The sequence below is a fragment of the Macrosteles quadrilineatus genome, unplaced genomic scaffold, assembly GCF_028750875.1.
Source record: "Macrosteles quadrilineatus isolate MER2022 unplaced genomic scaffold, UCM_ALF_1.0 Scaffold_2__2_contigs__length_208266976, whole genome shotgun sequence".
NCBI lineage: Eukaryota > Metazoa > Arthropoda > Insecta > Hemiptera > Cicadellidae > Macrosteles > Macrosteles quadrilineatus.
Genome location: NW_026542595.1, coordinates 153,757,806 through 153,782,462, shown reverse-complemented (window position 1 = coordinate 153,782,462; position 24,657 = coordinate 153,757,806). Strand labels below are relative to the sequence as shown.

At 32.7% G+C, this 24,657-nt stretch overlaps 2 protein-coding genes across 2 annotated transcripts in view; both read left to right on the top strand.

The window, feature by feature from the left end:
* The first annotated feature begins 4,494 nt into the window (after positions 1–4,494).
* LOC128985044 (dnaJ homolog subfamily C member 5 homolog) lies at positions 4,495–8,266 on the top strand. Its single transcript, XM_054404419.1, is given in 4 exon segments — positions 4,495–4,624; positions 4,627–4,808; positions 6,723–6,904; positions 8,185–8,266. Coding segments are annotated over 4 exon segments (576 nt in total).
* A 7,283-nt stretch (positions 8,267–15,549) lies between these two features.
* LOC128986204 (uncharacterized) overlaps positions 15,550–24,657 on the top strand; it is a 39,933-nt gene continuing 30,825 nt past the window's right edge. Inside the window, exon 1 of the mRNA XM_054406416.1 lies at positions 15,550–15,636. The gene's annotated coding sequence lies outside the window, so the exon portion shown is untranslated. The remainder of the gene's footprint in view (positions 15,637–24,657) is intronic.

Below are 24,657 nucleotides of genomic sequence, written 5' to 3'. Positions count from 1 at the left end.
ACCATCTTAAATTTACCAGGTTTTGTGTTTTTTAACTCTCGTCGGAGAGTACCTATAAGTAGTGCGAAATATTTTTTTATCTGCATCTGTCTTATTTTAAAGTGAATCCAATAAATCAAATATAAATGTTGGCTTGGAAAAAAATAACAATCCAACCAGTTAACAGAAAATTGTAAAAAGTTGGTAAAAAAATATATCAGTGTCGAGTGCAGGTACTTGTATAACAATGGGCCTGATTTCTCTTGAAAAGGTTCATCGGGAGAAATTTTTATCAAATAGTTTTTTTTATAAATGTATAATAGCTTAAAACATAAGCAAAATGGAATTTTTTAAATTTATTTTACTACAAACTATTATAAACATTTTAAATTAATATTCTAGAGTAAAAATATGAAAATTTCTCATAAAACTATACAACCTACTATACTAGAACTATACTATATATTTTTTTCAAAATTCTCATAAAACTATACATTTCCCTTTGCGTAAGTTTCATTAGAATGTTTTGGTTGTCACAATTGTTTTTTCGTATGTAAACTTTTATGATTTGGGGGACCAAACAATCACTCCATGTATAGTTAACAACTTATCAATTATCAAGTTAGTTTTGTATTGTGCGGTCTAACCAACTATATCTCAGGATGCATATATTATGGTACATGTTTTGACTTGTACATACCCCATTATATGAGACGGTCATATAGCACTAAACAATGAAATACAACAGTTTATGCATAGTTATTTCTGACCTATATTGTAATGCAAACGAAATTCTAAATGTTGCATTAATATTTTTAGGTTATTCGAGACATAAATGTGAATGAAGTAGCATTTACTCGGCTTACATTATTGTTTTTATTTTTTAGATATAATTAAAGGAAATTATTTTTAAAACGCAGTATGAATTGTCCGAATTATTGGTTTCTCTGCGTCTGTAATATTTGAAAGTGAATCCAATCAAATAAATATATACATTGGCTTAGAAAAAAATTAAAATCCAAAAACACTTTAGACTTTTTAAAGAGTGAGTTAACAGAAAATGGAAATAAGGTAGCAAAAGAATATATCAGTGTCGAGTGCAGGTGCTCGTAGAACAATGGGGCTGATTTCTCTTGAAAAGGTTTCTCGAGAGACATTATTGCTAAATATTTTTTTTTTTAATCTACGTATGTTTTAAAATATATGAAAAATAGTATTAATAATACTTAAAACAATTATATCGCTTTTTGATTAATATCCTAGCGTAACAAGATGACAATTAAGAACAGTTAAAATAATAAACATTATAAATTTATTATAAAACCAAATTTGTTTAAATAAAGATACATTAACTTAATGATTGTTCCGTGTTTTACATATTTTAAAATGACAATAAGTAATGTTCATTATACGTTGCTAAGCCTTGGTGTAACCATACTTGTAGTATGTTAAACTATTTCTTATATCTTTAAACAAATTATTTATACAGTAGAACCCCTTTATAGACTAGATAATCAAGAATCACAACAACATCAAAACTGAAGATCAAGCATGCAAATCGTTAAAGAATACACCATATCAACAATATACACGTGTATAAAATATTTTCGTATATTATATATATATATTTTTGTGGCAGCTTCAGGACTGGAACTCACGACATCTCTGCCTTGGACATACTGTGACGTCATACTGACGTGGGCAACAATCCTACACCATAAATTTACACCCTTCGGCTGTAAACATATACACGTATTTACTTTAACGAATTATTCATTATGACTTCAATATTCATCTTTGTTTTATGTACGGGTGAACCATTGTTCCGTATCATTAAAACTGATAGTAACTTATTAATGAACAAACTGTAACAACGTTTTAAATCAAAGGAGAATTGATAATTAGTTGTCAAAATAACAACCAAAAGCTGATCGAACATTCTTCACTTACATAGTTCTCATTCGACATTTCATTAAGTAAACAAACAAAATACCCCCATCGCAGCAAACATGCCAACTAAGCGAATTTAAATTTGTCAAAATTGATTTCAATAAAAAATATAATAATAACATTATGTTTAACGAGTACCTAGGTTTGTTGCTACAAGGAAACTAATAAAGTGTGTTTTTAGTAAAGTATTAATAGTTTAGTATAAAATAAATAAATTTGCCAAGTTTGATCAAAATATATCCATAAACAAGCAAACTACAATATTTTACAATTTTCTCCATAAGAATAACATGGGAATTTTAAATTTACAATTGTTTTAATTTTTCTGTTACGAATAACGGTACAAAAATACTTTTATATACTAAATTATTTTTTTAGCTCTTTAGAAAGGTCAAAAGAGAAATTGGAAAATTTTGTGTTTTGAGGGTCAAAAGTGAGAAAAACCAATTTTTAACCCATAAAACCCCCCGTAAAGCCCCGTTCCCATGGTCCGATCATGCTGGTTCGTGAGCTCATTCAGGTTTATCCCGCTTTAGACCTTTAAACCAAAATTCATCAAAATCGGACAAAAATTACTATGTATATATACATTTGAACGAATGGTGTTTTCGGTCTCTGCAGACATCAAGATGAAAAAGTAAATGGGTCACGGGCCTAGGTCTTAACATGCCACCTACGGTATTAGCTACTTCCCTATAGGGAAATTCACTAAAAATACAATTTTTCGTATCCAAGGAAACAAAATATCGCATCAAAATTTTCAAGTACAAGTTATATATACACGTAATGAAAATTCTAATAAAAAATAATGTCATGGATTTTAATGGTAGCACGATGTATAATATTACCATAAGAGACATTAACCTTCACGGAGACCTGAACATACATCCATGTAATATACCACAACAACAAAATCTACAAGATAACCAGGATTGTCCAAATTATTAAGGAGGAAGAAGAGAAAGACGAGAGGAAAAAGGAGGAAGCTTAAGATCTTGGAAGTAAACAGTAATTTTACAAGTTCAACCGTTAACAATATAATTAAAGGCTTAATTAAATTGGTCTCAAGACTAACAGGAAATCAGGTAATTAAATTGTATTGCCTTTTTTACATACAAATAAACATTTATTCTAAGTTTAACTCAAGCCGGCAAATCCTCATTTTCGGCACTAGCATTGAGTATGCACTAGGTACGAAATATAATATTGTATCTTTTAATTAGTTAGGATTTCATAATTTGAAGAAATACCTTTAAGAGAGGTTATGGTTTCGTTTATACAAATCCAAAAAATATAATACCAAAAATATAAGCCAAAAAAGCCGTTAGCAGTGGTTGTGTCAAATAATCGAATTCTTTATGGTGTTTCCTGCCGTATTTTCTTAAATTTGTAAATTTATTGTGTTTTAATTGAGAATGTGGTGGTATTGAGATTATAGTCCAGTCAATGAATGATCCAAAAGTAGGTGTAGAGTGCGTGAGCAGGTAACTAAGCGATTCCTTCAGAAACTTGTTCAGGGGGCTTAGGGTGTTAACATACCAAAAGTCCTGACTCCTAGGTGGTGAGCCAGGGGGTGGAGGGGGGAAAAAGGGGGGGGAAAAGGTACGCATTTTGGGTTTTTTGATTATATCTCGAAAACTATCAACTTTTTGTATACTATAGTAAATTATAAAATTGAAGAAGATTAAATTTTCTACAAGAAAAGTATATAATGTGTTTATTTTGGTTCAACAGATTACGAGTTATAGCTTATTTAATTGATATCTTATTAAAATACTCCTTCCATAAGAAATAAATGTAAATTAGTATGCAAAATGGGGCGAATCCTATCCGCCCAAAGGAAATATAAATGATATTCTGGAAATCTTGACAAAATTTCCAGTAATTTGACACTTTAATCATTAAAATTGATCCAAAGTTAAGGCGAGGGCGAGGTAACAAAATTTCGAGTTTTGGTTTTTTTTTTATTGGAAATATAAAAAGAACTTAAATCATCCCATTTTTAAACGCTCACCCTCGCTTTAATTTTTGACAAAATTTCATGATTAAAGTGTCAAGTTACTGGAAATTTTGTCAATATTTCCAGAATATCAGTTATATTTCCTTTGGGCGGATAGGATTTGTCCCATTTCGCATACTAATTTACATGTATTTCTTATGGAAGGAGTATTTTAATAAGATATCAATTAAATAAGTTATAACTCGTAATCTGTTGAACCAAAATTAACACATTATATACTTTTCTTGTAGAAAATTTAATCTTCTTCAATTTTATAATTTACTATAGTATACAAAAAGTTGATAGTTTTCGAGATATAATCAAAAAACCCAAAATGCGTACCTTTTCCCCCCCCTTTTTCCCCCCTCCACCCCCTGGCTCACCACCTAGGAGTCAGGACTTTTGGTATGTTAACACCCTAAGCCCCCTGAACAAGTTTCTGAAGGAATCGCTTAGTTACCTGCTCACGCACTCTACACCTCATTCCTTGACTGGACTATTAGTATTTATACAATTATCTAGTTTATTTGTAAGTGTAGAAGACATTTTTGGAAAAACCTAGGAAAATGGAGAAAAGAAAATTATCCACTTCGGGAGATTCCCTTTACCTTACCCTTGGTTTACCAAAGACCGCCACTGCTGATGATATCAAGAAGACCTATAGGAAACTAGTTCTCAAATACCATCCAGACAAGAACCCGACAAACCAGAAGCTGCCGAGAAGTTCAAAGATGTGAACAGAGCGCATTCTATTCTGAGCGACCTCACTAAGAGGAACATCTACGATAACTACGGATCACTCGGTATCTACATCGCAGAACAGTTCGGTGAAGAGAACGTCGACGCTTACTTCCTTGTCACGTCCGGCTGGTGCAAGCTTGTGACTGGTTTTAAGAATATTTTTGGATTGCCGTTTTACTGTGTCAAGTGGTTATGGCGATTGAAGTCTCTCTTCAAAGAAACTCACGAACACAGCTTACTAACATTAGCCGTACCTCAGTTTGTAGTTGACAGATCTATACAGGATGGAAATTCTTTTGAATCTTCTCAAACAAAACTTTTAACTGTCCAAACATATAATAGTTTACCATTAACTTTGCAATAAATAAGAGTTGAAAACAGTAAAAAAAGGAGCAAATGTTTAAAGAATTTAGATCGATCGATAAACTTAGTTTGAAAGATAGATAAATATAGATAAATGAGAAAAAAAACTAATTTACTGTTTCTAACAGCTGTTCTCATATTAACTATTTTATATCTTGTTTACTTTTGTTCAGTTGAAGAAATACAGTCCACTAAGAAACATTATCTAGTTTTTTTCTCTATTTATCTATCTTCATCTACAGTTTAATCTAAGTTCATCCATCTATCTAAATTCTTTAATCAGTTAGGATTTCAAAATTTGAAGAGGTTTTGGTTTCGTTTATACAAAACCAAAAAATATCATACCAAAATTATAAGCCAAAAAAGGGGAGTAATTTAATTTTCATTCAGGATTACTAAATTAACTACTTAAACCAATTTGCATAGGTAATGCGTTTTAAATAGTTTCTCAAGGAGTTGATTACCATATACAGTTCAAGTTTAAGTTCGAGATTACCTTTTGACGTGAATATCTACATTAACTATTTGTAATTAATTTTTAAATATTTACAGATTGCTTTACAGTACTTGGTAAAGATGTACGCGGGCAAAACATTACACTCGAGTGGGAAGAACAAAATGAAAAAAATTGACAAAATAAACATAGTACATATTTAACTAATTTTCAATTTTGATCGACCCAATGTTGAAGTTTCTTTACTTGAAACAGTTATTTTTCACATATAATTAAGTAGATTAATTGATTACTAATTGTAGTTATTGAATTGTTATTTTAATAATCAGATATAAACATGCAACACATTCAAAGGGCATGTTTTTAAATTTATTTTAATAATAAGTACACGTAAAGTAAATTTTAAATAATATAAAAATTAATAACATGGCTACAAATACAAACACGATTCATATTACAATGACAGATACTCAAGTAAATGGAAACCTACATATGCACCCAACCATCCAACATATACAAAACCATGAAGGAGGGAGAAGACAACGATCAAGTGTAGAGGTTATCGGCGAGTTAACAACTACAGCCATAAATACCATTATTTTTCCTGCTGCCATAAAGGAAAAGGAAATCACGTAATACGTTGATATATTTATTTAATTTGTATTTATGTTTATACATCCTTAGTAAATTTGTGTGAATTACAGATGCAGAAAGAAAAAGGTAGATACAAGAATGAATCCCGGGAGGCTTCATCCCTCGGGGTATATATTTATATAATTATGTTACCCTTGTGGTCATTATATCCCAATGTCATTTGAGGTAAGACATTTTTATTCTCTTTAAACAAAACAGGTTGATGGTAGTAAGAATAAAAGATTAATGTTGGGCCATTCCACAAAAATTAATCTACCACCATACCGAGAAAGCTATTATATCCAGAGCCTACTTAGTGGAGAATATCATTTGAGCAGAAACTACAAAGAGAACATTAGATCGTACAACTCTGCGCTCGCAATGGTCAGCACTCGAGCTAAAATTGAAGAACATAACGGTGGAGGGTCTTATATGTATAAGGTACACGAAACAATTTATCACTCAATTGGCACCTTACAACCGTCAGAAGGAGAGCATCCCACATATGCCCCAATCTACGACGTCGAAACCTCCGTTCAAGAAAGAATGTTAAACAAAGCTAATGGCTCTTGCAGCACTGAACTCATGCACATTTTGACTCAGCATTTTAAGGGTCCGCTCTACCTTCGCGGCAAAATCGCATTACAGTTCGGCCGACTGCCGCTTGGCGCGCTCCTCGGCCAGGCGCGTGAGGGGAAGGGACACCGCCTCCGTGGAGGGGATCAGTTAGTGGTTGCCGGTTGGACTGGTACTGGTTCGAGGCTCGAGGAAGCCACGGAGCCACGGTACACAACAACAAATGCTCGCTTAGGCTGCGGCTCCACTTGCCGTAAATTGTCGCGCTGCAAATTGTAGCGCGCTTCACGCTACAGTTGGTGGCTCCACTAGCAGCAGAGTACGAACTACAATCTGCAGCGTCCTCAGATGCACCGTGGCTCCACTAGCAGTTAAGTGTAGCGCGGAGGTAAACGTGGCCCTGTATCATGCCGCAAATTAACATTCGTAGTGTTGTTATCGTTATCAGTGTACTTTATCAAGACGACGCCGATCACAGCAGGAAAATGGTGGACCCATCCAATATTAAGCAACGTAATGTCCGAAGGGAAGGGATGTTCCACACATTGCATATTGAAAGTATTCAGACAAGTTTTTTGAATATTATCGAATGTCCCAAAACTCGTTTGATTACTTAATAGAATCAGTATCAACACGTTTTCAGAAGGATACCAAACTAAGAGAAGCAATTGGAGTATAGGAAAGGCTTTCAGTGACATTAAGTTAATTTTAGTGTACTGAATTTTAAGTAATTAATTTTATACAGTGAACCCTCGCTTCAACAATCCTGGGTGTGTCGAATTACTCTACTATAATGGTCATTTTATCTCTATTTCTATTTTTTTTTTTTAATTTTATTACACTCTTTCACCCTCAGAAGTAATATTTCTAAGTAACCAATGTAAGGTGAATATCAATATGAGTTTCGTGAGTTTTTGTTGTACCTATTAAAAATAATCTAAAACAGCCATTAGGAGCTTTTTATTATAGGGCTAATTATAACAATTGTACGACTGCTGCACTTAAAAACAAATTGAATGTTTTCACGTATTTGTTTCTCCAATCACTACTGTTTTACTTTATAATATTAAGTAGGAAACCCCTACACAACCTCTATAAAACAAGATTCCCACACTCCCGATGTAATAATTAAATAATTAATAATATAATAATTTCACAGTCCAGTTCAGGCTCCATTGATTACAAATCAATCAAAAAAAAAAACTAAGGACACTAAAAAGTCTAAACTGATTGTAGCTTGTGTGTCTTGTCCACGTATGCCTGTCGGCTGTACGTACACTGACTTGGCGCGGCACTACAATCTACAGCTAGTGGAGCCACCTGTTGGCTGCAAAATGTAGCGCGAAAATGGTCCGAGTTCCATTCCCGCGCGACGCCACATTCTACGGCGCGCCGTAAAATGTAGCGCGCTGCAGACTGTCGCTAGTGGAGCCACCTTCGTTTGATCGCTGCATTCCCATTTCCTCAACTGACCAGCTACAATTTGCAGCGCGGCAATCTACGGCAAGTGGAGCCGCGGCCTTATCGCTGCGCTCAACTCTGCCGCTGCAACCGCTGGCTACTCACACTGACCACTGACTATTAATTGTGCTTACAGCACCTATGAAATCTCACATATTATAGCTTGATATCTTCCATTTAAGTTTCAAGCTTGCTGATTTTACCACAAATTTTATTTACCCTCCCTTGAAAGTTAATGGATAAATAAATGTCGATGTACAATTAAGATTTAATGTACAGATATTTTTGATGTAAAAAATTGCAAAACCTTTGTTAACAATTATTACCACAAACAAAATATGTATATCTATTTCTGTTTTACAAATACAGATTTGTTTCAATACTTATTTACACACTGTGTAATAAATCGATACCGTAGTTATACATATACAGGGTTAGTAAAAAGTGTGGAGACCCCCTGTTATTTTTTTAACGGCCCATACTAGAAAAACTAAACTCGGCACACCTTTATGGCATATTATAAAGTACTTTTTGGGCATAATTGCCACTTGGTGTACATCCCCAAAATGTGGGATTTTGTAGGAAGCTCAAAAATTTTATATGGAAAGACCCATCGAGTGACCCCTCATTTTAAAGGTCCAGGTAAAAAAATCAACAATGCAAACTAGAGGTCTCTATCTCAATCCAGTAAAAAATTGCAGCCAATTGAAATTCTCAGTAGTTAAATTTATCTTACAGCTTTCCAAGTCTGGAGACCCCCAGAATAAATTTTGTAACAGCTCACACTTGGAAAACAAAACTCTACACACCTTTTAGCCTGTTATGAAGTACTTTTTAAGCCTAATAGCTACTTGGTTCTCAAACCCAAAATGGGGGATTTTGGGGGAAACTCAAACATTTTAAAGATAAGCCCCGTCGAGTGACCCCTCATTTTGAAGGTCATAATAAAAGAAAACTTACTACGCAAACTAGAGGTCTCTATCTTAACACGGTAGAATATGGCAGCCAATTTAATATAAAATTGCAAGTTCTTTTTGATTTCTAAAGATTTCAATCAGCTTCCATTTTTTACTGGATTGAGATGGAAACCTCTATGTTGCGTTGTTAGAAACCACATTTAATGTAAACATATCCGGTGACAGCTAGAAAAAAAATCACACATTACATTACCTTCACTAGTGGCTTGTAGGGTCAATAGCCCCTATATGTACAATAACCCCTAAATTCTAAATGCACGTGTATTTTCTAGATAATAGAACCTACAATACAAACGAGTGAAACATCAATCTAGGATATTATAACAGAATGAGACTGAGACTGATCACGACAGCACGTGTGTCGGTGATGGATGTTAGATGTTAGTATAGCAGAAAGCCCTATCGTGCGGCCTTCGCGGCCGCGTCCAACGGTGCGAGGGGTGTTTCACCCCAGTCTCGCAACAGCTGATCATTCAGCTCCACCGCTCCATAGTGGACTACCGTCGCTGTCGCTCGCCATCGTCCTGGAGCTGATGGATGGTAGTGTATATAGGTAGCAAGCTCTCGGCCTAGTTAGTCATACTTTGAAATTTTGATTTGATTTGAATTTGGTTTCAGTTTTGAGCGAATCGTTACCGAATTAGAACCATTATACGTGTAGTGGTACGTTCATAGTTGATCTTTTTCTACTTTTTTGACTCGATTATTATCTTACAAATATTATAAATGTGAAAGTTTGTGTGTTTATTGTTTGTTTCCGTAATTCTTCTTCCGTTTTGAAGAGAGGTAGAGTCCTTTCTTTTTGCATGTTGGTGGAATCGTAACAACTTACAAAATAAAATCTATTCTATATATAATTCAGTTTTAAAAATCTTTGTACAACTATATTTAGGGTTCTGCTGGACCGATTTTATTAATTAATGAGTCGTCGGAAAGCGTAATGCGTGTAGATTTGCAAATCATTATGCAAGTTTGTTTTTGTTATGATTTATGGTGAACAATTTTAAAAAAACTAGTTTCACATAAGAAATACAATGAAAACGGCGTTTTTCACACTTTTTATTTGAGTGAGACTTTTGGCTGCCTTTCTTGAGTGTTTCCAAGAAGTATATAGTATCAATTTGAAGGAAATTTTATTCTCTTTCAGAATATCAACTTCCACTCTAGTTGATTTCCTCACCATTTCAAAGTTATTTGAAAAAAATGTTAAGCAACCTCCAAATTTATAATGGTGAGAAAATACTGACCTAAAGATTTTGTTGTTCAACTTTGTACAAATAAATATACAGTTCTACTAAACCAATTTTATTAATTAATAGGTCATTGGAAAGCCTAATTCGTGTAGATTTGCAAATGATTATGAAAGTTAGATTTTATAAAGATTTAGGGTACTAGGTAAAACCCGTCTAATGACAGTTGCTGTTGAGGTTGCAAGCAAGATAAATCGATGATAAATAACTCCATTTTTAAAACAATTTGGGTTGTTCGTGATTTAGCAGTGTGCTTTAGGTACATCCGATCTTAATAATCGATAATGCAAATGGAAGCTGGTATTTCACTGAAGGTTCTTAGGTCAAAACAAATAGAATAACGTAATTAGAATTAAGTAAATATATCTAAAACTAAATTCCATATCCAAGATATAATTAAATTTATGTTTTCTGATTGAGCGATACAGTATATCTTTAACTTAACTGATTAAAACTATCAATATCTCAAGTGAAAGCCTTTAAAGTATTTTATGTCCGAGACACATAAAAAAACTTAAATAACTTAAATAACATTTGAGTTAAGTATCATTGATTGCAGATAAGTACTAAAACGATTATAAATATTGTTGATTCGTGATTGTGCTTTAGGTAGGACTAAATCTGTGGTGCGTTCATGCCTTTAGTTTAAAGCCAAAATCATGAAAATCGGTCGGGTTAGAAGACCTTTAACCCGACTCGGAAAAAACATGTGTTAATAATTTAACAGCTTATTGATTTATTATTATTCAATTGATTGTTCTTTAATTAAATGTTGTTAACAATTAGCATTTGTGTTTAAAGTGAGTTCCTTTTGTTAAGTATGCGATTCTTATGTTATGTGCTTAATCTGTACCATTAATATTCGTGAGTAAAGTGGTGTATGGATTTCACAACCATTATTTTACTAAAAACCGTTGTATTTAACCACAACGGGCTCTGTTGCTAGTTATAACATAAACATGTTTTCCAACAATTCACCAACACAGCTGTATCGAAATGTCAAAGCTTAAATTCAACCACGTGTGTCCTCACCAGTGGAGGGGAAACGGAAAGGCAGGGGTGGGGCGCGCCGCAAGAGTTACGCTGTCTGGCCGCTACGAGCGCCACCAAACGGCAGCAAAATTTTGGGTTACAGACGGTTCGTTTTACACTCGTAATGCTTTTATTTATTGAGTTATTAAAATTAACTACACTTATTATTGCAGGGCACACTTGAATCTACCTTTCTCTAGTTTTAAAAATTAAACAAAAATTTTTTTTGCACCTCTAATTCTACTTTGAAAATTACCAATTTCCATGCAATTTGATACGTCTTTTATACTTCCCTTAGTAATTTTAAGAAATTATAAAAACAGGGAAAGGTAGATAAACTGTTAAGCTTTCAAACGAGACCTTAAGTTTGTTCTTAACTTATATACTGCGTATGCAATCAGTGTAAAACCAAAGCTCTGCATTTCCACGGAGTGGCAGGGGTGTACCACAGCACGCGCAAGTTTTCAGCATGATGAGCTCCGTCCTCATCATCATCGGGGTGAAAAAAGATAAATTTGCACGATACGTATACTTTAAGTCGAGTTTTCGACTACAGGGCGAGCTCTAGTTTATTTCTAATTTAAAAGTAATATCATGACTCGATTTAAACCCATTAACTATGTCTGTATATATAATTTCTTGTTTCAGAACAAACACTCTACTTCAGGCAGACTTAACAGGCTTCTGTATCATAATCATAATAATTTCAAATTTACAGCAAGCACTATAAATAATTCAAAACTATGCATTTTTTCATTGGTGTATTTGCCGGAATGGCACTATATGAACTGTTTAAAACACGTGAATTAAATTTTTTAATGTTAATAGGCCTACGTGAAAACCAATTAAACATAAATTTTAATATGATATTCATGATACATAACCATTATGACTAAATCGATATTTACTCTTGAAACTCTCGCCTCAGAACTTTGAAAGCACGCGGGGCAGAGTCCTGGCCCCTGGTTTATTAAAAAAATATGCAGAACACTTGCCAGGCGAGGGCGCCGTTCAAGAAAGCATGTTAAACAAAGCTAATGGCTCTTGCAGCACTGAACTCATTCACATTTTGACTCAGCATTTGGTTGATATTAATCCATACGCGCAAGTTTTCAACATGATGAGCTCCGTCCTCATCATCAGGGTGAAAAAGTTCTAGTTCCACCAGGTGCAGGTTTGTGTACGATGTACTCAAAGATCCAGCAGCAACGCAAGAGAAATCCATGCTAACATGAATATGTAGCTAATCTGGCAAAAATATAAGTCCAATAAATAGGATTTAGGTGGCACTGAAACTTCGTCATGAGTAGTCAAATCCATAAGCAAAAATTAGAGCGAGAACCAAATCAATATCCTGCTTTACCGACTTATGCGTACTGCTTTACCAAAAATCCGCAATTTAAAATTTTTTGAGGGGTTATAAAAGTCTTAAAATGTAGTCTTATCCAATTGTAACATTTTTATAGCTGAATTAAAACACTGAATTATTTAGACATTCTCTTAAATTCATTTTTCCTACACACTGAGGTGATACATTGGCTATTTTTAGCATATGATGGGTTAACCGAAAAATTGGCTATTCGAAACGACTCTCTCCCCTTTTTTCGGTTAACCGGGGTTCTACTGTATAGTTTTAGGATGTAAAAGAATCACTAATGTACCATATTATTGAAATGATTTGACGTTTTACTCCACAACTAGTTTTTCCTTTCTTCATCTCGAAATGACGTTCCTAGTGACTTTTGACGTGTGGCGTAGTTACGAAGAAGACCTATAAGTTCTACGAGAATCCCCGAATCGATTAGTAGATTAATGATTGAAGGCAGAAGTGATCAGGTAGTGAAAGCACTTAAGCCTACAAGTACAGTTTCTATGGGGCCAAGGGAGCAATGCATCAGCCCTCTCTTCACCAACACCACCCTACACCAAATAGTAGCAACTAAGTAAGATTTACGCCCCTCGGTAATCAGTCTACTCCAATAGTAATGAACATTCATCAGTTACTTTGATACATCATTGAAGACTCTTTGGAAAGTTTTGTCTTTACAGATAATTTCAATGCATTACTTTCAGACGAGTTTTGCTTAATAGCGAATAAAATCAGGATTTTATTAGTACATTTTATGCTTAAGATTACTTACTCCTTTCAAGGTAGTATTTTAGGAATATTGAAATATATTAGTAAACTTTGTTTAAGAGTACCTTAAATGATCAGTAAATGTATCTTATTTTAAGTAAACCGATATCTATCCATTTCAACATTTCATGTAAATCATTAAAATTTTAATGACTTATTTTTCACTGTAACCTTGGTAAAAAATGGTAGACTTTAAGGTTGAAAAAATAAATTATTACGTTAACATGTAACTTACCATTGAAAACTATGACGAATAAAGAACGATGAAGAAAATAGTTCTTTTCAAGATAAGGAAATTAAATTTAAAATGATAAAACCTAACCTTAAATTTAAAGCCCAAGTATAAACTAAAGATGTGTTACTAACACTTAAACTACTACATTATTCAGTTAAGTGTGAAATGAAGCACAGCATCTGCAACTTGCTGAGTTAAACAATCTCTGATAAGCCTTGTTATAGTAGTTATGTGGTTTACACGCTCCAATGACTGCGTTATGCGTGGTTCATCGGGTCTTAATTCATATCCAAGTGTTTAAAACTGATTTTTGTCTTAAAGTTAATACTTGAAAACAGTTAATTAAATTTATTGCATAGTTAAATTCAATGAACACATAATTATAGATATAGGGGAAACAAGTTACTAAACTATAAATTAAACTTCATATTACTTTAAATGTGGAAAAAACTATATTTTTTTTGTGTTGAGATACTATTTCACTCCTGAACGAGGTACCTACTTTGAGGGAAAGCTCGCTATCATTTTAACCATTTATTCGACCGTAAAGTTATCTTGTCTCTCCGATCAGTGGGGTGATTTGTGGCGAGTCATTCCCAGTAATTGCCTTTCCTGTAGGTTCATCAATCGTGTCAAAACCAATAAACCTTTGGGGAAATGTTGCAAATATAATTTTTTGCCAAATGTAAAATTGTTGGGATAGAAATAAATTTAATATTTCACAATATTTCACATTATTAATGTTTATATATTAAAAAAAAATTTAGGAAAATGTTGTAATTTTACAGTTGTTTTAGTTATCCTGAGTAAAGTAAAATCTTAGTAGTATGGAGGTAAAATTAAGTATCTTAATATTACAAAACATTTAAGTCTGAGAATGTTGGTTACTGATCATTCTAATATTTTTGTTTATATAGGCAGTTGTGAATGGATATTTTAAATTTTACGTCCTACAATTTGCATTTTCAGTAAAGATAAACTAGTAGGCGAATCTATGGAGTAATATTTTATTATAAATCATATTCTCTTGTTTTTATTTTCGTATAAATATTGCGAAACTTTATAACTAACCGTAATTTGAATTAGCTAAACATTTCCCGGAGGAATAAATTATAACGAAAATCTAGGTACACATGAACCGGCCTAGAACAATAAGGGATGTTCATGTTATTTAAATCCTGTAATGTCTACAATTTGATACTCATCTCTGTTATTTTCAAAAAAATCTTATATGAGACAATTTTTCTGATAAATTATAGGGATTTTAAAAATTAAAATCATCCCTTCCAAACATTGTATATCTTTTTAGAACCTTAATAACATATTACATCTCTAGTTTTGAATAGGACCCAAAGTGTATTAGTTATTATTCATTTGCCCAAATACCTATCTACATAGATAACTTGTCTGTAAGGATTAATTAAACTAATTCAAATAAAAACAATAGACTATAAAAAATGTTCACTTATTTTCCCTTAGCATCAAACACCCACAATCATTCCAATTCAACCCTTTCAATATCACTTTCACACGAACGCTGTTACAATTTAGAAACGTAAACAACAAAATAAACCGGTTTATCGGGAAAACAAAGTTGGCTCGGAAATACATAAAATGCCACCATTATGCAGAACGTGCCGCTTAAAGATGGTATCTAAAGTATAGTACTTAATAAAACCTGTAAGGGTTGGAGGGCGAGATAACTGATAAGGTGAGGGCGAGTGCACATGCGCGGTGGCGGGAGGGAGAAGGTTCATTGTGTCGCGAGCCGCTGGGGGGGAAACACCCTGTGTCGGAGTGTTGTGAGTGTTGCCTCGGGTGTTTAGTGTTGTGTCAGCACACTTGAATTGTAAGTCTAAATTATTATTGTGAATTGAGATTTTAATAACAAAATATTGACCACGTTTCTCGTGAAATATTGTTTCACATAAGTTAAAGGGTTTTCAATATAGGTAATAGTTTTAATTACTTGACGTAACCGATTCACAAATGTTAATATTACAGAAAAAACTAATATTTCACTTTATTAGGTGACACAATTGGTCAATATATACTTTTAGGTATATCGCACTTTTAGGTATTACTTTTAATCGTTTTAGGTTCTTATCACAATACAGTATAACTGTGTATGCTTTTTTCGATAAAATGCACTGTGGGTATTTAATAATTATTTAGTCCTTACCATCTTAGAAAAAGGGGTGATACTGCACCAGGACCGTTTCGGAAACTACACCATCTTCTGGTGCAAATACGGTAAGGACTAAAAATATTTACAATTATTACACGCAATCTGTCACGCTCAAGCATCAACGTGGTAGCCAAGTAGACGTAGTGCTCACCTCTACTAGTAATCAAAGGTTTGCCGGTTGAACCTGCTTAAAGTTGATTTTTGATGATTTGAAACTGAATTCATAACTATATTTTATGTTTAGGATATTACTGGTCGGGGCCAAGTAAAATTTGAGTAACATAAATATCAACTAATTTATTTAATATTTCTTAAGTTTAGATGTCGGATGAATCTAATCCCAACTTTCAACTATTGTTTTAAATGAAATGTAATCGTTTGTGTTCCTAAATCGACTTTAAAACCTAATGAAACATTAAATGGGTCTGAAATTTTACATAATTCAATGGAATGCTATCATATATCCTGCAAAAACGTTTTGTTTTTCATTTTATCACTTTGCTTCAATCCGTTTCATAAAGTTATCGTTTTTCTGCTTTACTTACAAAATTGAAGGATTGAAACTGGAAAAAATAATACATGTACGTGCCAAGGTAAATAGAATCTAGGTAGCAAGCTGGTCTATTGGTTAGAGCGCGGGTCCCTGAGGTCCCAGGTTCAAATCCCACCTAATAAATGGATTCTATCTAAGTGATAATGCCGAAAACCCTAGGTCTAGCCTGAAGTAATGTGTAAAAACAATCCCGGGCTTGTGCCTAGCGTCCTAGGACAAAAAAGGTGAATAACAAGTCATGCACTATTAAGAATAACAGTCCATTTATATATAGCACGCCATGCTCATTCTTATCCACTATGATTAACTTTTATTGACTATTATTTTCATAGATTACATAGACTTTTTTAGATGTTATTGCAGAAGTAGCTTGGGCGAAAATGCCATAGATTGATAAAATGCATTTTGTAACATTCATAATAATAAAGTTGAATTATGAATACTGATAATTAGTCAATACTCTATTACAACTGTACTATGGTAACTTATTCATAGAAAATTTACTACAGTATTCAATTCCCTAATTTTGGAAGGTTTTTTTTCTTTAGCGTGCTTTACCGTACATTACTTGGCGAGATTATTCTTTCTTAATCTATTTTTGAGAACCACCCAAATACCTACCAACATCAGTCGTACAGATTTTGAAGTTTTTTTTTTTAATAGGAATATCAATCAAACAAGGAAAACAATTTTCTTGCAGAATTAAATACTCTGGCTTTGGAAGATAAGGCAAATATGATATATTGTATGCTTCTAAACTAGGCAATCGAGGAAGTGTCAAGATCTCATCGAAATATGTGGACTAAGTGACAAATTTGGTTCTAAAGTTTGTGGAAATACTCGAAGAGGTTCTCATTCAAGGGCAAGATCTATCGATCCGTAGCCTTTGGATATCAAGGCAGCATTTCACCATAACCTAGGTTTTTTTTTATGATGGAAAACAGTATATAAACTCATTTTACATCCCCTTATTTATTCGTAGAGTCAAAAAAAAGTTATTGAGGGAAATAACAGCCAGAGGTCAACTCATTTTTCAGATTTCTACTTTATTTTCACATTGCGACATTCTTTTAGCTAATAAAATACAATTCTATATCATTTTAGCAGACACATAAAATCTCAAAAATATATCGCATTCGTGAACTTTATATCTATAGTTTAAGGTACATGAATTTATGCAATATTGTTACTTTACTTGTACTTTTATACTTAGTGAGAACACAGATGAAATTACTATGAATCTTTAAAGCCACTGCAGAAATCAGTAACCCTGCACTACTGCTGTTCTTAAGAAACCCAATTTACAGTTTAATTTCATATGTGTTCATTTCAGCAGTGTGACAGTAAAAGTAAATACTGTAATAGAATATGAACAAAAATATTTAAACATTGCGTTCCTTGTAATCTTCATCTGGTAATCAATAGGTAGTTGTTATCGTCACTAGGCATGCTTCCCATGAGTATTAATTGGTTTAAAATGCCCACCTTCGTATGGTCGCCATTTCAATTAAAAGTATTAAAGTATTTTCAAACCCTTGGAAGTTTTGTTGTAAGCAACCATTTTAAATTACCCAAAGATCGGCAGTGTTATAAATTTTGTTTTTATACGTAATATAAAACTAGAACCTCAGATTGTAAATTTTTTTGAATATATTTTTGTGCAAGTCAACCAAACAATATTATTTTTTACCACCCACCAACAACGATATAAAAGCTACTTAAAGGTCGGAGCTACTTAAAGTGGGGCAAAGCCATGATACATCAACCGTGTATCTTTAATACTCCTCCTCAAGTAGGACTCTACTCACTTAAAAACACCAAACTTAGTTTAATTTGTAATTTATTCTGGTAACCAAAATCTAATTACATTAATTGTTTTACTATACTTGAAACTTTTAATTTTAATCTGATTACTTACTGTTTCGTTAATCAAGCGGGTATTAAGTATCAATGGGATTAAACGATAAATCTCGTTAACTGGAATTAGCCATTTATATAATTACGAAGCAGCAGTTATCGATTGATTGGTTGTGAGAGTTGAAATGCGCGTTTAAATTTAAACATTTAACTATAACATGGCTAAACCATAAATCCAATATCCAATTCCCTCATATTTGGTCCAAAATCTGAAATAGACATTAGTTTTGAATACTAAAAATACCCCGGTAAGTTTTAAATTATTTTTTTGGTGGAAACTGGTAGGCCTAGTTTGTTTGTAACACTAATAGTGTAAGGAATACGCTGAATAATTTTGCTGACCTTTTGTTCAGAAGACTCCATCAAAATACATCCCAGGAACACTGGTAAAATCATTGTAAATGTTTATTTTTTTAGTTAGAAGGACACTAGTTTGACTTACATTAATATATACTCGTGGAAAAATTATTTTCATTATTCATCATATCAGCAATAGTCATAAGATTAAAAAAAAATACAAACAACTATACAAATCATATTATATAATGTATGGAATTAATATTGTATCTATCAATTTTTTTAACTCGAGTAATTAAATTAACTAAACTGGTAAACTACGTAGCTTAATACTCAATGCATAGTCTCTTCACAAGAATCTGAAAATAGTTTAAAAAAATGTTGGGTCATTCCGTTTACCTCAAAAGTATTCTGTGAGGTAAAGTGGTTTTCTAATTACGTTGAACGAAATGAAAAACATTTAAGAAATTAGGAGAGACCTTGGAGTAATGAGTCCTATAAGTATTTAATTGGAATATTGTATTACGCTTCTGTATCCTATATTCTATATTCAACGCATCTATATTCTTTTCAGTATTTTACATCCTTTTAAATTTTTTTTCCACAACGGTGTAGGTGTAATTTTTCCCCATTACTCGGGTGTTGAATAATGACGCTTTACTAACAGGATTTGTATATAGAAATTTAAATTAAAAAAGGCTTGGACTGTCCTCTTTAAAAAAGAAAAATCAATCAAGTTAAGCCTGGGTTGGAACGTATACTAGAAACCAAAACAAGCTGTACAGTTGCCTGTATGGAGTCTTGAGTGGAGCAAGCTGTTTAATCAATGCCTTTGAAAAAATTCAACCACAAATCTGTTATTTATTATTTAATTCATTAAATGGATAACTTTTACGCGTAATTTGTCACTAAATTATTGAATTTTACTGCTGTAACTCGTTTATTCTAATATGCGTAATGGTATTATATCGATTTATTCATTTATTTATTGATTCATTAGAGACTATTTATTGTTATTTTCTTTTGTACTGTTTTCCCATGTGCAAGTATGATATGTTGAATAGATGGCTAAACATTTTACTATTTTGTTTTCGTTTTCATTGTTAGGTTTTCGCAAAACCAACATAGCGACCAATCAATCCATAAACTTATGTTAAGTTTCCAAAATAAATTTAAATAGGAATACTCCTGTAAAACCTTTTTTGAAGGGTTGGATTGGATTTTTAGACATTGGCAACAATCATCATCGTAATAAAAAAAAAATAAAAAAACATAAATTTATTCATTCAATTAACAGGACAGTGAACTTTCAGTAGGCGTATTGCCTATAATAAGTTTAGTACATTGGAAAAAAATTTTAATCATTGTAAAACTATTTATAAAAAACATTTCAACAGGATTTTCATTATTAAAAAAATTCCTATTCATTATTTTATTTTTAAAACAGAGTAAAATAACGATACTTAGTATAACGATGACAGTTAGTTATGAAAAAAATGTTCAGGCCTATTTACATACCGAAGAAGCTTCAAGTAAGAATTTTAGCTCATCAAACAAATAAACTGTTTCCTGCACCGTTTCTTATAAGCTTTGTTACTATTTTGTGTATGAAGCTTTTAGGGTTTAGTGAAAACCTAAATTTTAAAAAGATACGTTGAAAACTCATTAACTATTCAATTCCAAAACGCTTGTTGTGCAACTCCAGTATGGAAAAAGCCTATACTGGTCTGGAATAAGCTACAATACAACTACGATTCGTTTCCTACTACCTATTTAATATAAAATACTGTATACTTTCCAATTATTCTATATACGAAAAGAAGTATAGACACACTAAAACTGATTGCTGTCTACTAAAAAATCGCAGTTTATAATCACCATTACCATAGTCACTTTGCCACTTTTACACTCTACAAACATGAAAGGCTGATGTTAACTATGTACATGGAGGGATGAGACAAACACACTTGAAAGAGAGAGAAATTGAGGGGGGGAGAGGGAGGAATTGAAGGGGGGAGGGAGAGACGAAACACAAAGTTGTGACGCAGTGACAGAAGCTTGTATTAAACCTTGTTTAGTGTTTCAACAAAATTGCATTACCTTAATTTTAAAATGCAGTGTAAACTTCTCAGTGTATGGTCCATGCATGTTGCTTATGTTATTATGTTAATGTAAACAATATTTCAATCAAACTTGACAACACCCGGACAAACGCTAATCAAAGAAAACACCTCACGTTTGTTGAACTACTATAGTATAGCCAGAAACGTGGTATGAACAAATTTATTTTCGTTTTTAAAAATCATGAAACGAGTTAACAAGTACTCGGGTTAATAAAGTTACAGTTACATTTTGAAACATTCGATTTTGAGGTATAGTAAATTTAAAAGGCCTCTGTAATAATAAAAGATAGATTAATATTTTATTCTGAAAACAAAGATTTTTAAAAAAAATATCCATTCCCTGTGAAATATCAAGTCCTTGTGAAAACACTATACACAACATTTTTTAAACAGACTCGTACAAGACTGACTCTAGGCTAAGATAAAATTCTTGCGGAAAATGCAATAAATTGCAACATAAGTAGGCCTATCATTGAAATGAAAATGTAATATATAAAATTATGAAACATCTTATTATAATGAGAAATGAGCTACTGGACTACAGTATATTCTAGTAAATCTAGTAAGTGTACATAGATTAAAATAGTATCTTGTATGTTCTTAGCCACAAAATATATAATAAAACAAATAGAGTAGAAAGGTTGTACGCAATACAACTTTTCAAATAAGAAATCATATAGCTTTTGAGGTATTAATAAAGTTGTATGGTTGTATATTTTCTGTTATGACTTCTAAAAGTAGAACAAAAGTATAAATCGCAAAACAAATAGCGTTTGGTTGCGGTCTAGTGGTGGAGGAATCGCTAAGGTCACCCTCACCACAACTGTTACAGTACCTGCAGTTACGTCATCTGTTGTTACAGTTGTTAACCATCGGCTGACTTTGCTATTACAACAATGCAAGCTATATGTTCAAAGACGCATTATTTCACCTATATAGTATGTTTATGAATTTAGTCATTTGCTGTGTTTTATGGAATCATCTTGTACAGCTTGTTCATACTTTGCAATACAACTTAAAATTTGTATTGATTAAATCAAATAAAATATTCTTCTGCAGGATTCATTAAATAAAAAATTCTTCACACAAATAGAATATACTTCGGTTTATTACCTCCTCATTTCCAAATACGTCATCAAGCAATGTCAAAAAATAATTCTTACCGTCGTATGTAGGATGATCAATCGGACCACAAAGATCACTATGTATTATTTGTTATGGTCTTTCAGCTTTTTGTCTCGCAGTTTTGAAAGACAATCTTACCTGTTTAGCATTAGCACACATTGAACAGTCCAAAATAGTTTTACTCTCCTGTTTTCCAAAATGTATACCTTCAAACATTTTAGGAAGTTCTTGCCATTGCTTATGATTCAGATGACCCAATTTTTTTATGCCAAGTAAGTTTCTTAATTATTATAATCTTGTTCTAACATCATAACAGACTCATTTTGTACTAGATTTACTATATACATTCCGTTCTTAGCTTTATCACCCTCAATCACAACACAGTTTTCTGGAAACTAATTTTCTTTCATTTTAAATGTATACCTTTTTATCGTCAAAATATACTGAACCATTGTTTTCTGTGATTTTGTTTACAGACATAAGATTCTTAGACAGATCAGGAACACAATACACATCTTTTAAAAAAACATTCATCATATTCAATTGAACCAACCCCTGTCACAGACGTACTTTGACCTTTTTTTGCCGTATTTATTTTCTCCAAACATTGTCCAATTTCTTTAAAATATTCACTTTGACTTACCATATGACAACTTGCTCCACTGTCTACAATGAATTGGCATAACTCGTTATTATTAACTAGACATTTTTCACTTTTTCTCAAAAAAGCTATTTTAGCGTTTTTGTGACTTTTATTAGTCTGAATTATTTTTTTAGGCTTACCTTTATTCCTAAAAAAATTCTCATCTCTATGGTTTGCTTTTTTACAAACTCAACAGACTTTAAATCTACAGTTGTCTTCATCATGATTGTTTTTCTTACATATTGAGCACCATCTCTTTGGACAGTTTGCTTTAAGATGTCCTGTTATACCACACGAAAAACATGTTACTTTCTTCTTACCTCCATAATTTGCTTTCACTTAAAAAGAGACGTTTTCACCTTCTTTACTTGCCATTTTTACTTTATCCTCTTCTAGAGTCAATCTTGCAATGAGATTGTCGAGGGGTTTGTTTGTTTCCTGAGTAGAATCCCAGTCCCAGAAAAAACTTGTAACAATAACTAAATATATTTACTTGTATGTGAAAAGAAAACAGTAATACAGATAAATTGGCATCAGTTAGTGATGAAATAGTGTGCATACAACAACTGAAATACTCTAGCACATTTCCTATGTGGCTTTTTTAAGGTAAGAATATTATTCACTGCGAAGAAATTAATGGACATAGTGGATGGAACAGAACTTTTGGCTGAATATGGACGTGATACAGACACAATTGAGAAATGGAAGACAAAAGTAATATTGAGAACAGTTGATAACAAAGTCAAAGTCCATCTCATGCCATGTGAAACAGCAAAAGAAATGTATGAAACAATATTGAGAATACACAGAAAAGTGACTGGTCAACAAAAACCCTGAAAACGAACAATTAATTTATTATTCTACATTTATATAAATAAATAGCATATTTTTCAAGCCAAATTTATGTACCATACAGAATTAAACAGAATTGAACTTTTATTTTTGGGACAAGTTCTAAGGTTATATTATTTTTTATTACAAAAGGTTTTCATAATTTTTTATGATTGCATTTGTTGGAAAGGCAAGATTAATTGGTTATTAGATTAATAAGTCTAAATATGGTAAAAATAATTTTACTCACTAAGGTAAAAAACGCCACTGCAAGATTTAAACTAATTACAGTTGAAACAGCAACGAACTAAGACCGAAACACGTGGTCACCGGGCTTATATAAGCGGAAGATCAGCTTCTACAACATTCTGACGAATGCTGAATTCTGGTTGGCTGAAGCCGACCTTGCCTTGCCATTAGATGTCTCACTGGATTTGAGATGTTAAAATATTGTACAATATGGTACAATCTAAAAAAGACATTGGCTGGTGTGTGTCTGGCTATAAAGTTTAATCCTCGATATTTTCCTTAAAAAGTATGAATACAGTTTCTATTTTCTAAGTCCAAAAACCTTAAAAGGAATTGTATTTAGACATTATACTAACATGTGGATTCAATTTGAAGACATTTGTTGAAACGTTCTGCCGAAGTAGTGTCTATATATTGGCGAAAGTATGCTAGGCCCTAGCTTGGGATGATTTGTTCACATTACTTCTGGCTGGACCTAGAGTTGCAGCTTAATCACTTACATAAACAATGCATTGGTCATTTGGTGAGATTTAAACTCGGGACCCCAGGGACTGAAGTACGCCACCCTACCACGAGACAAGCTCGCTTCCCGAAGTAGTTTACATTCGTGAACGTTACTATTAACATTAACATTTTATAAAAAAAGTTTATGTTTCCCTTAGCAGCAAAACCTTATTACTCGTTGAATCTAATGACAAATAGGAAATAAACATGACTTATTTATGGAAATACTTTTGTATATAATTAGACACATGTAAATTCCCTTCATCTGCAGGTTTGCTATGGGAGATTTTGACCTTTGTGTGCTACGGGTGCTACTGATTCTAAACTATACGCGTTGGCAAAGTCGAAGCGAAAGAAGCCGTACAAACAGACCGTTTATCCTCTTTGTCCAATCCACTTAAAGTGCCAACTTTTGTGGCTCTCCAGTGTGTCTTACTGGC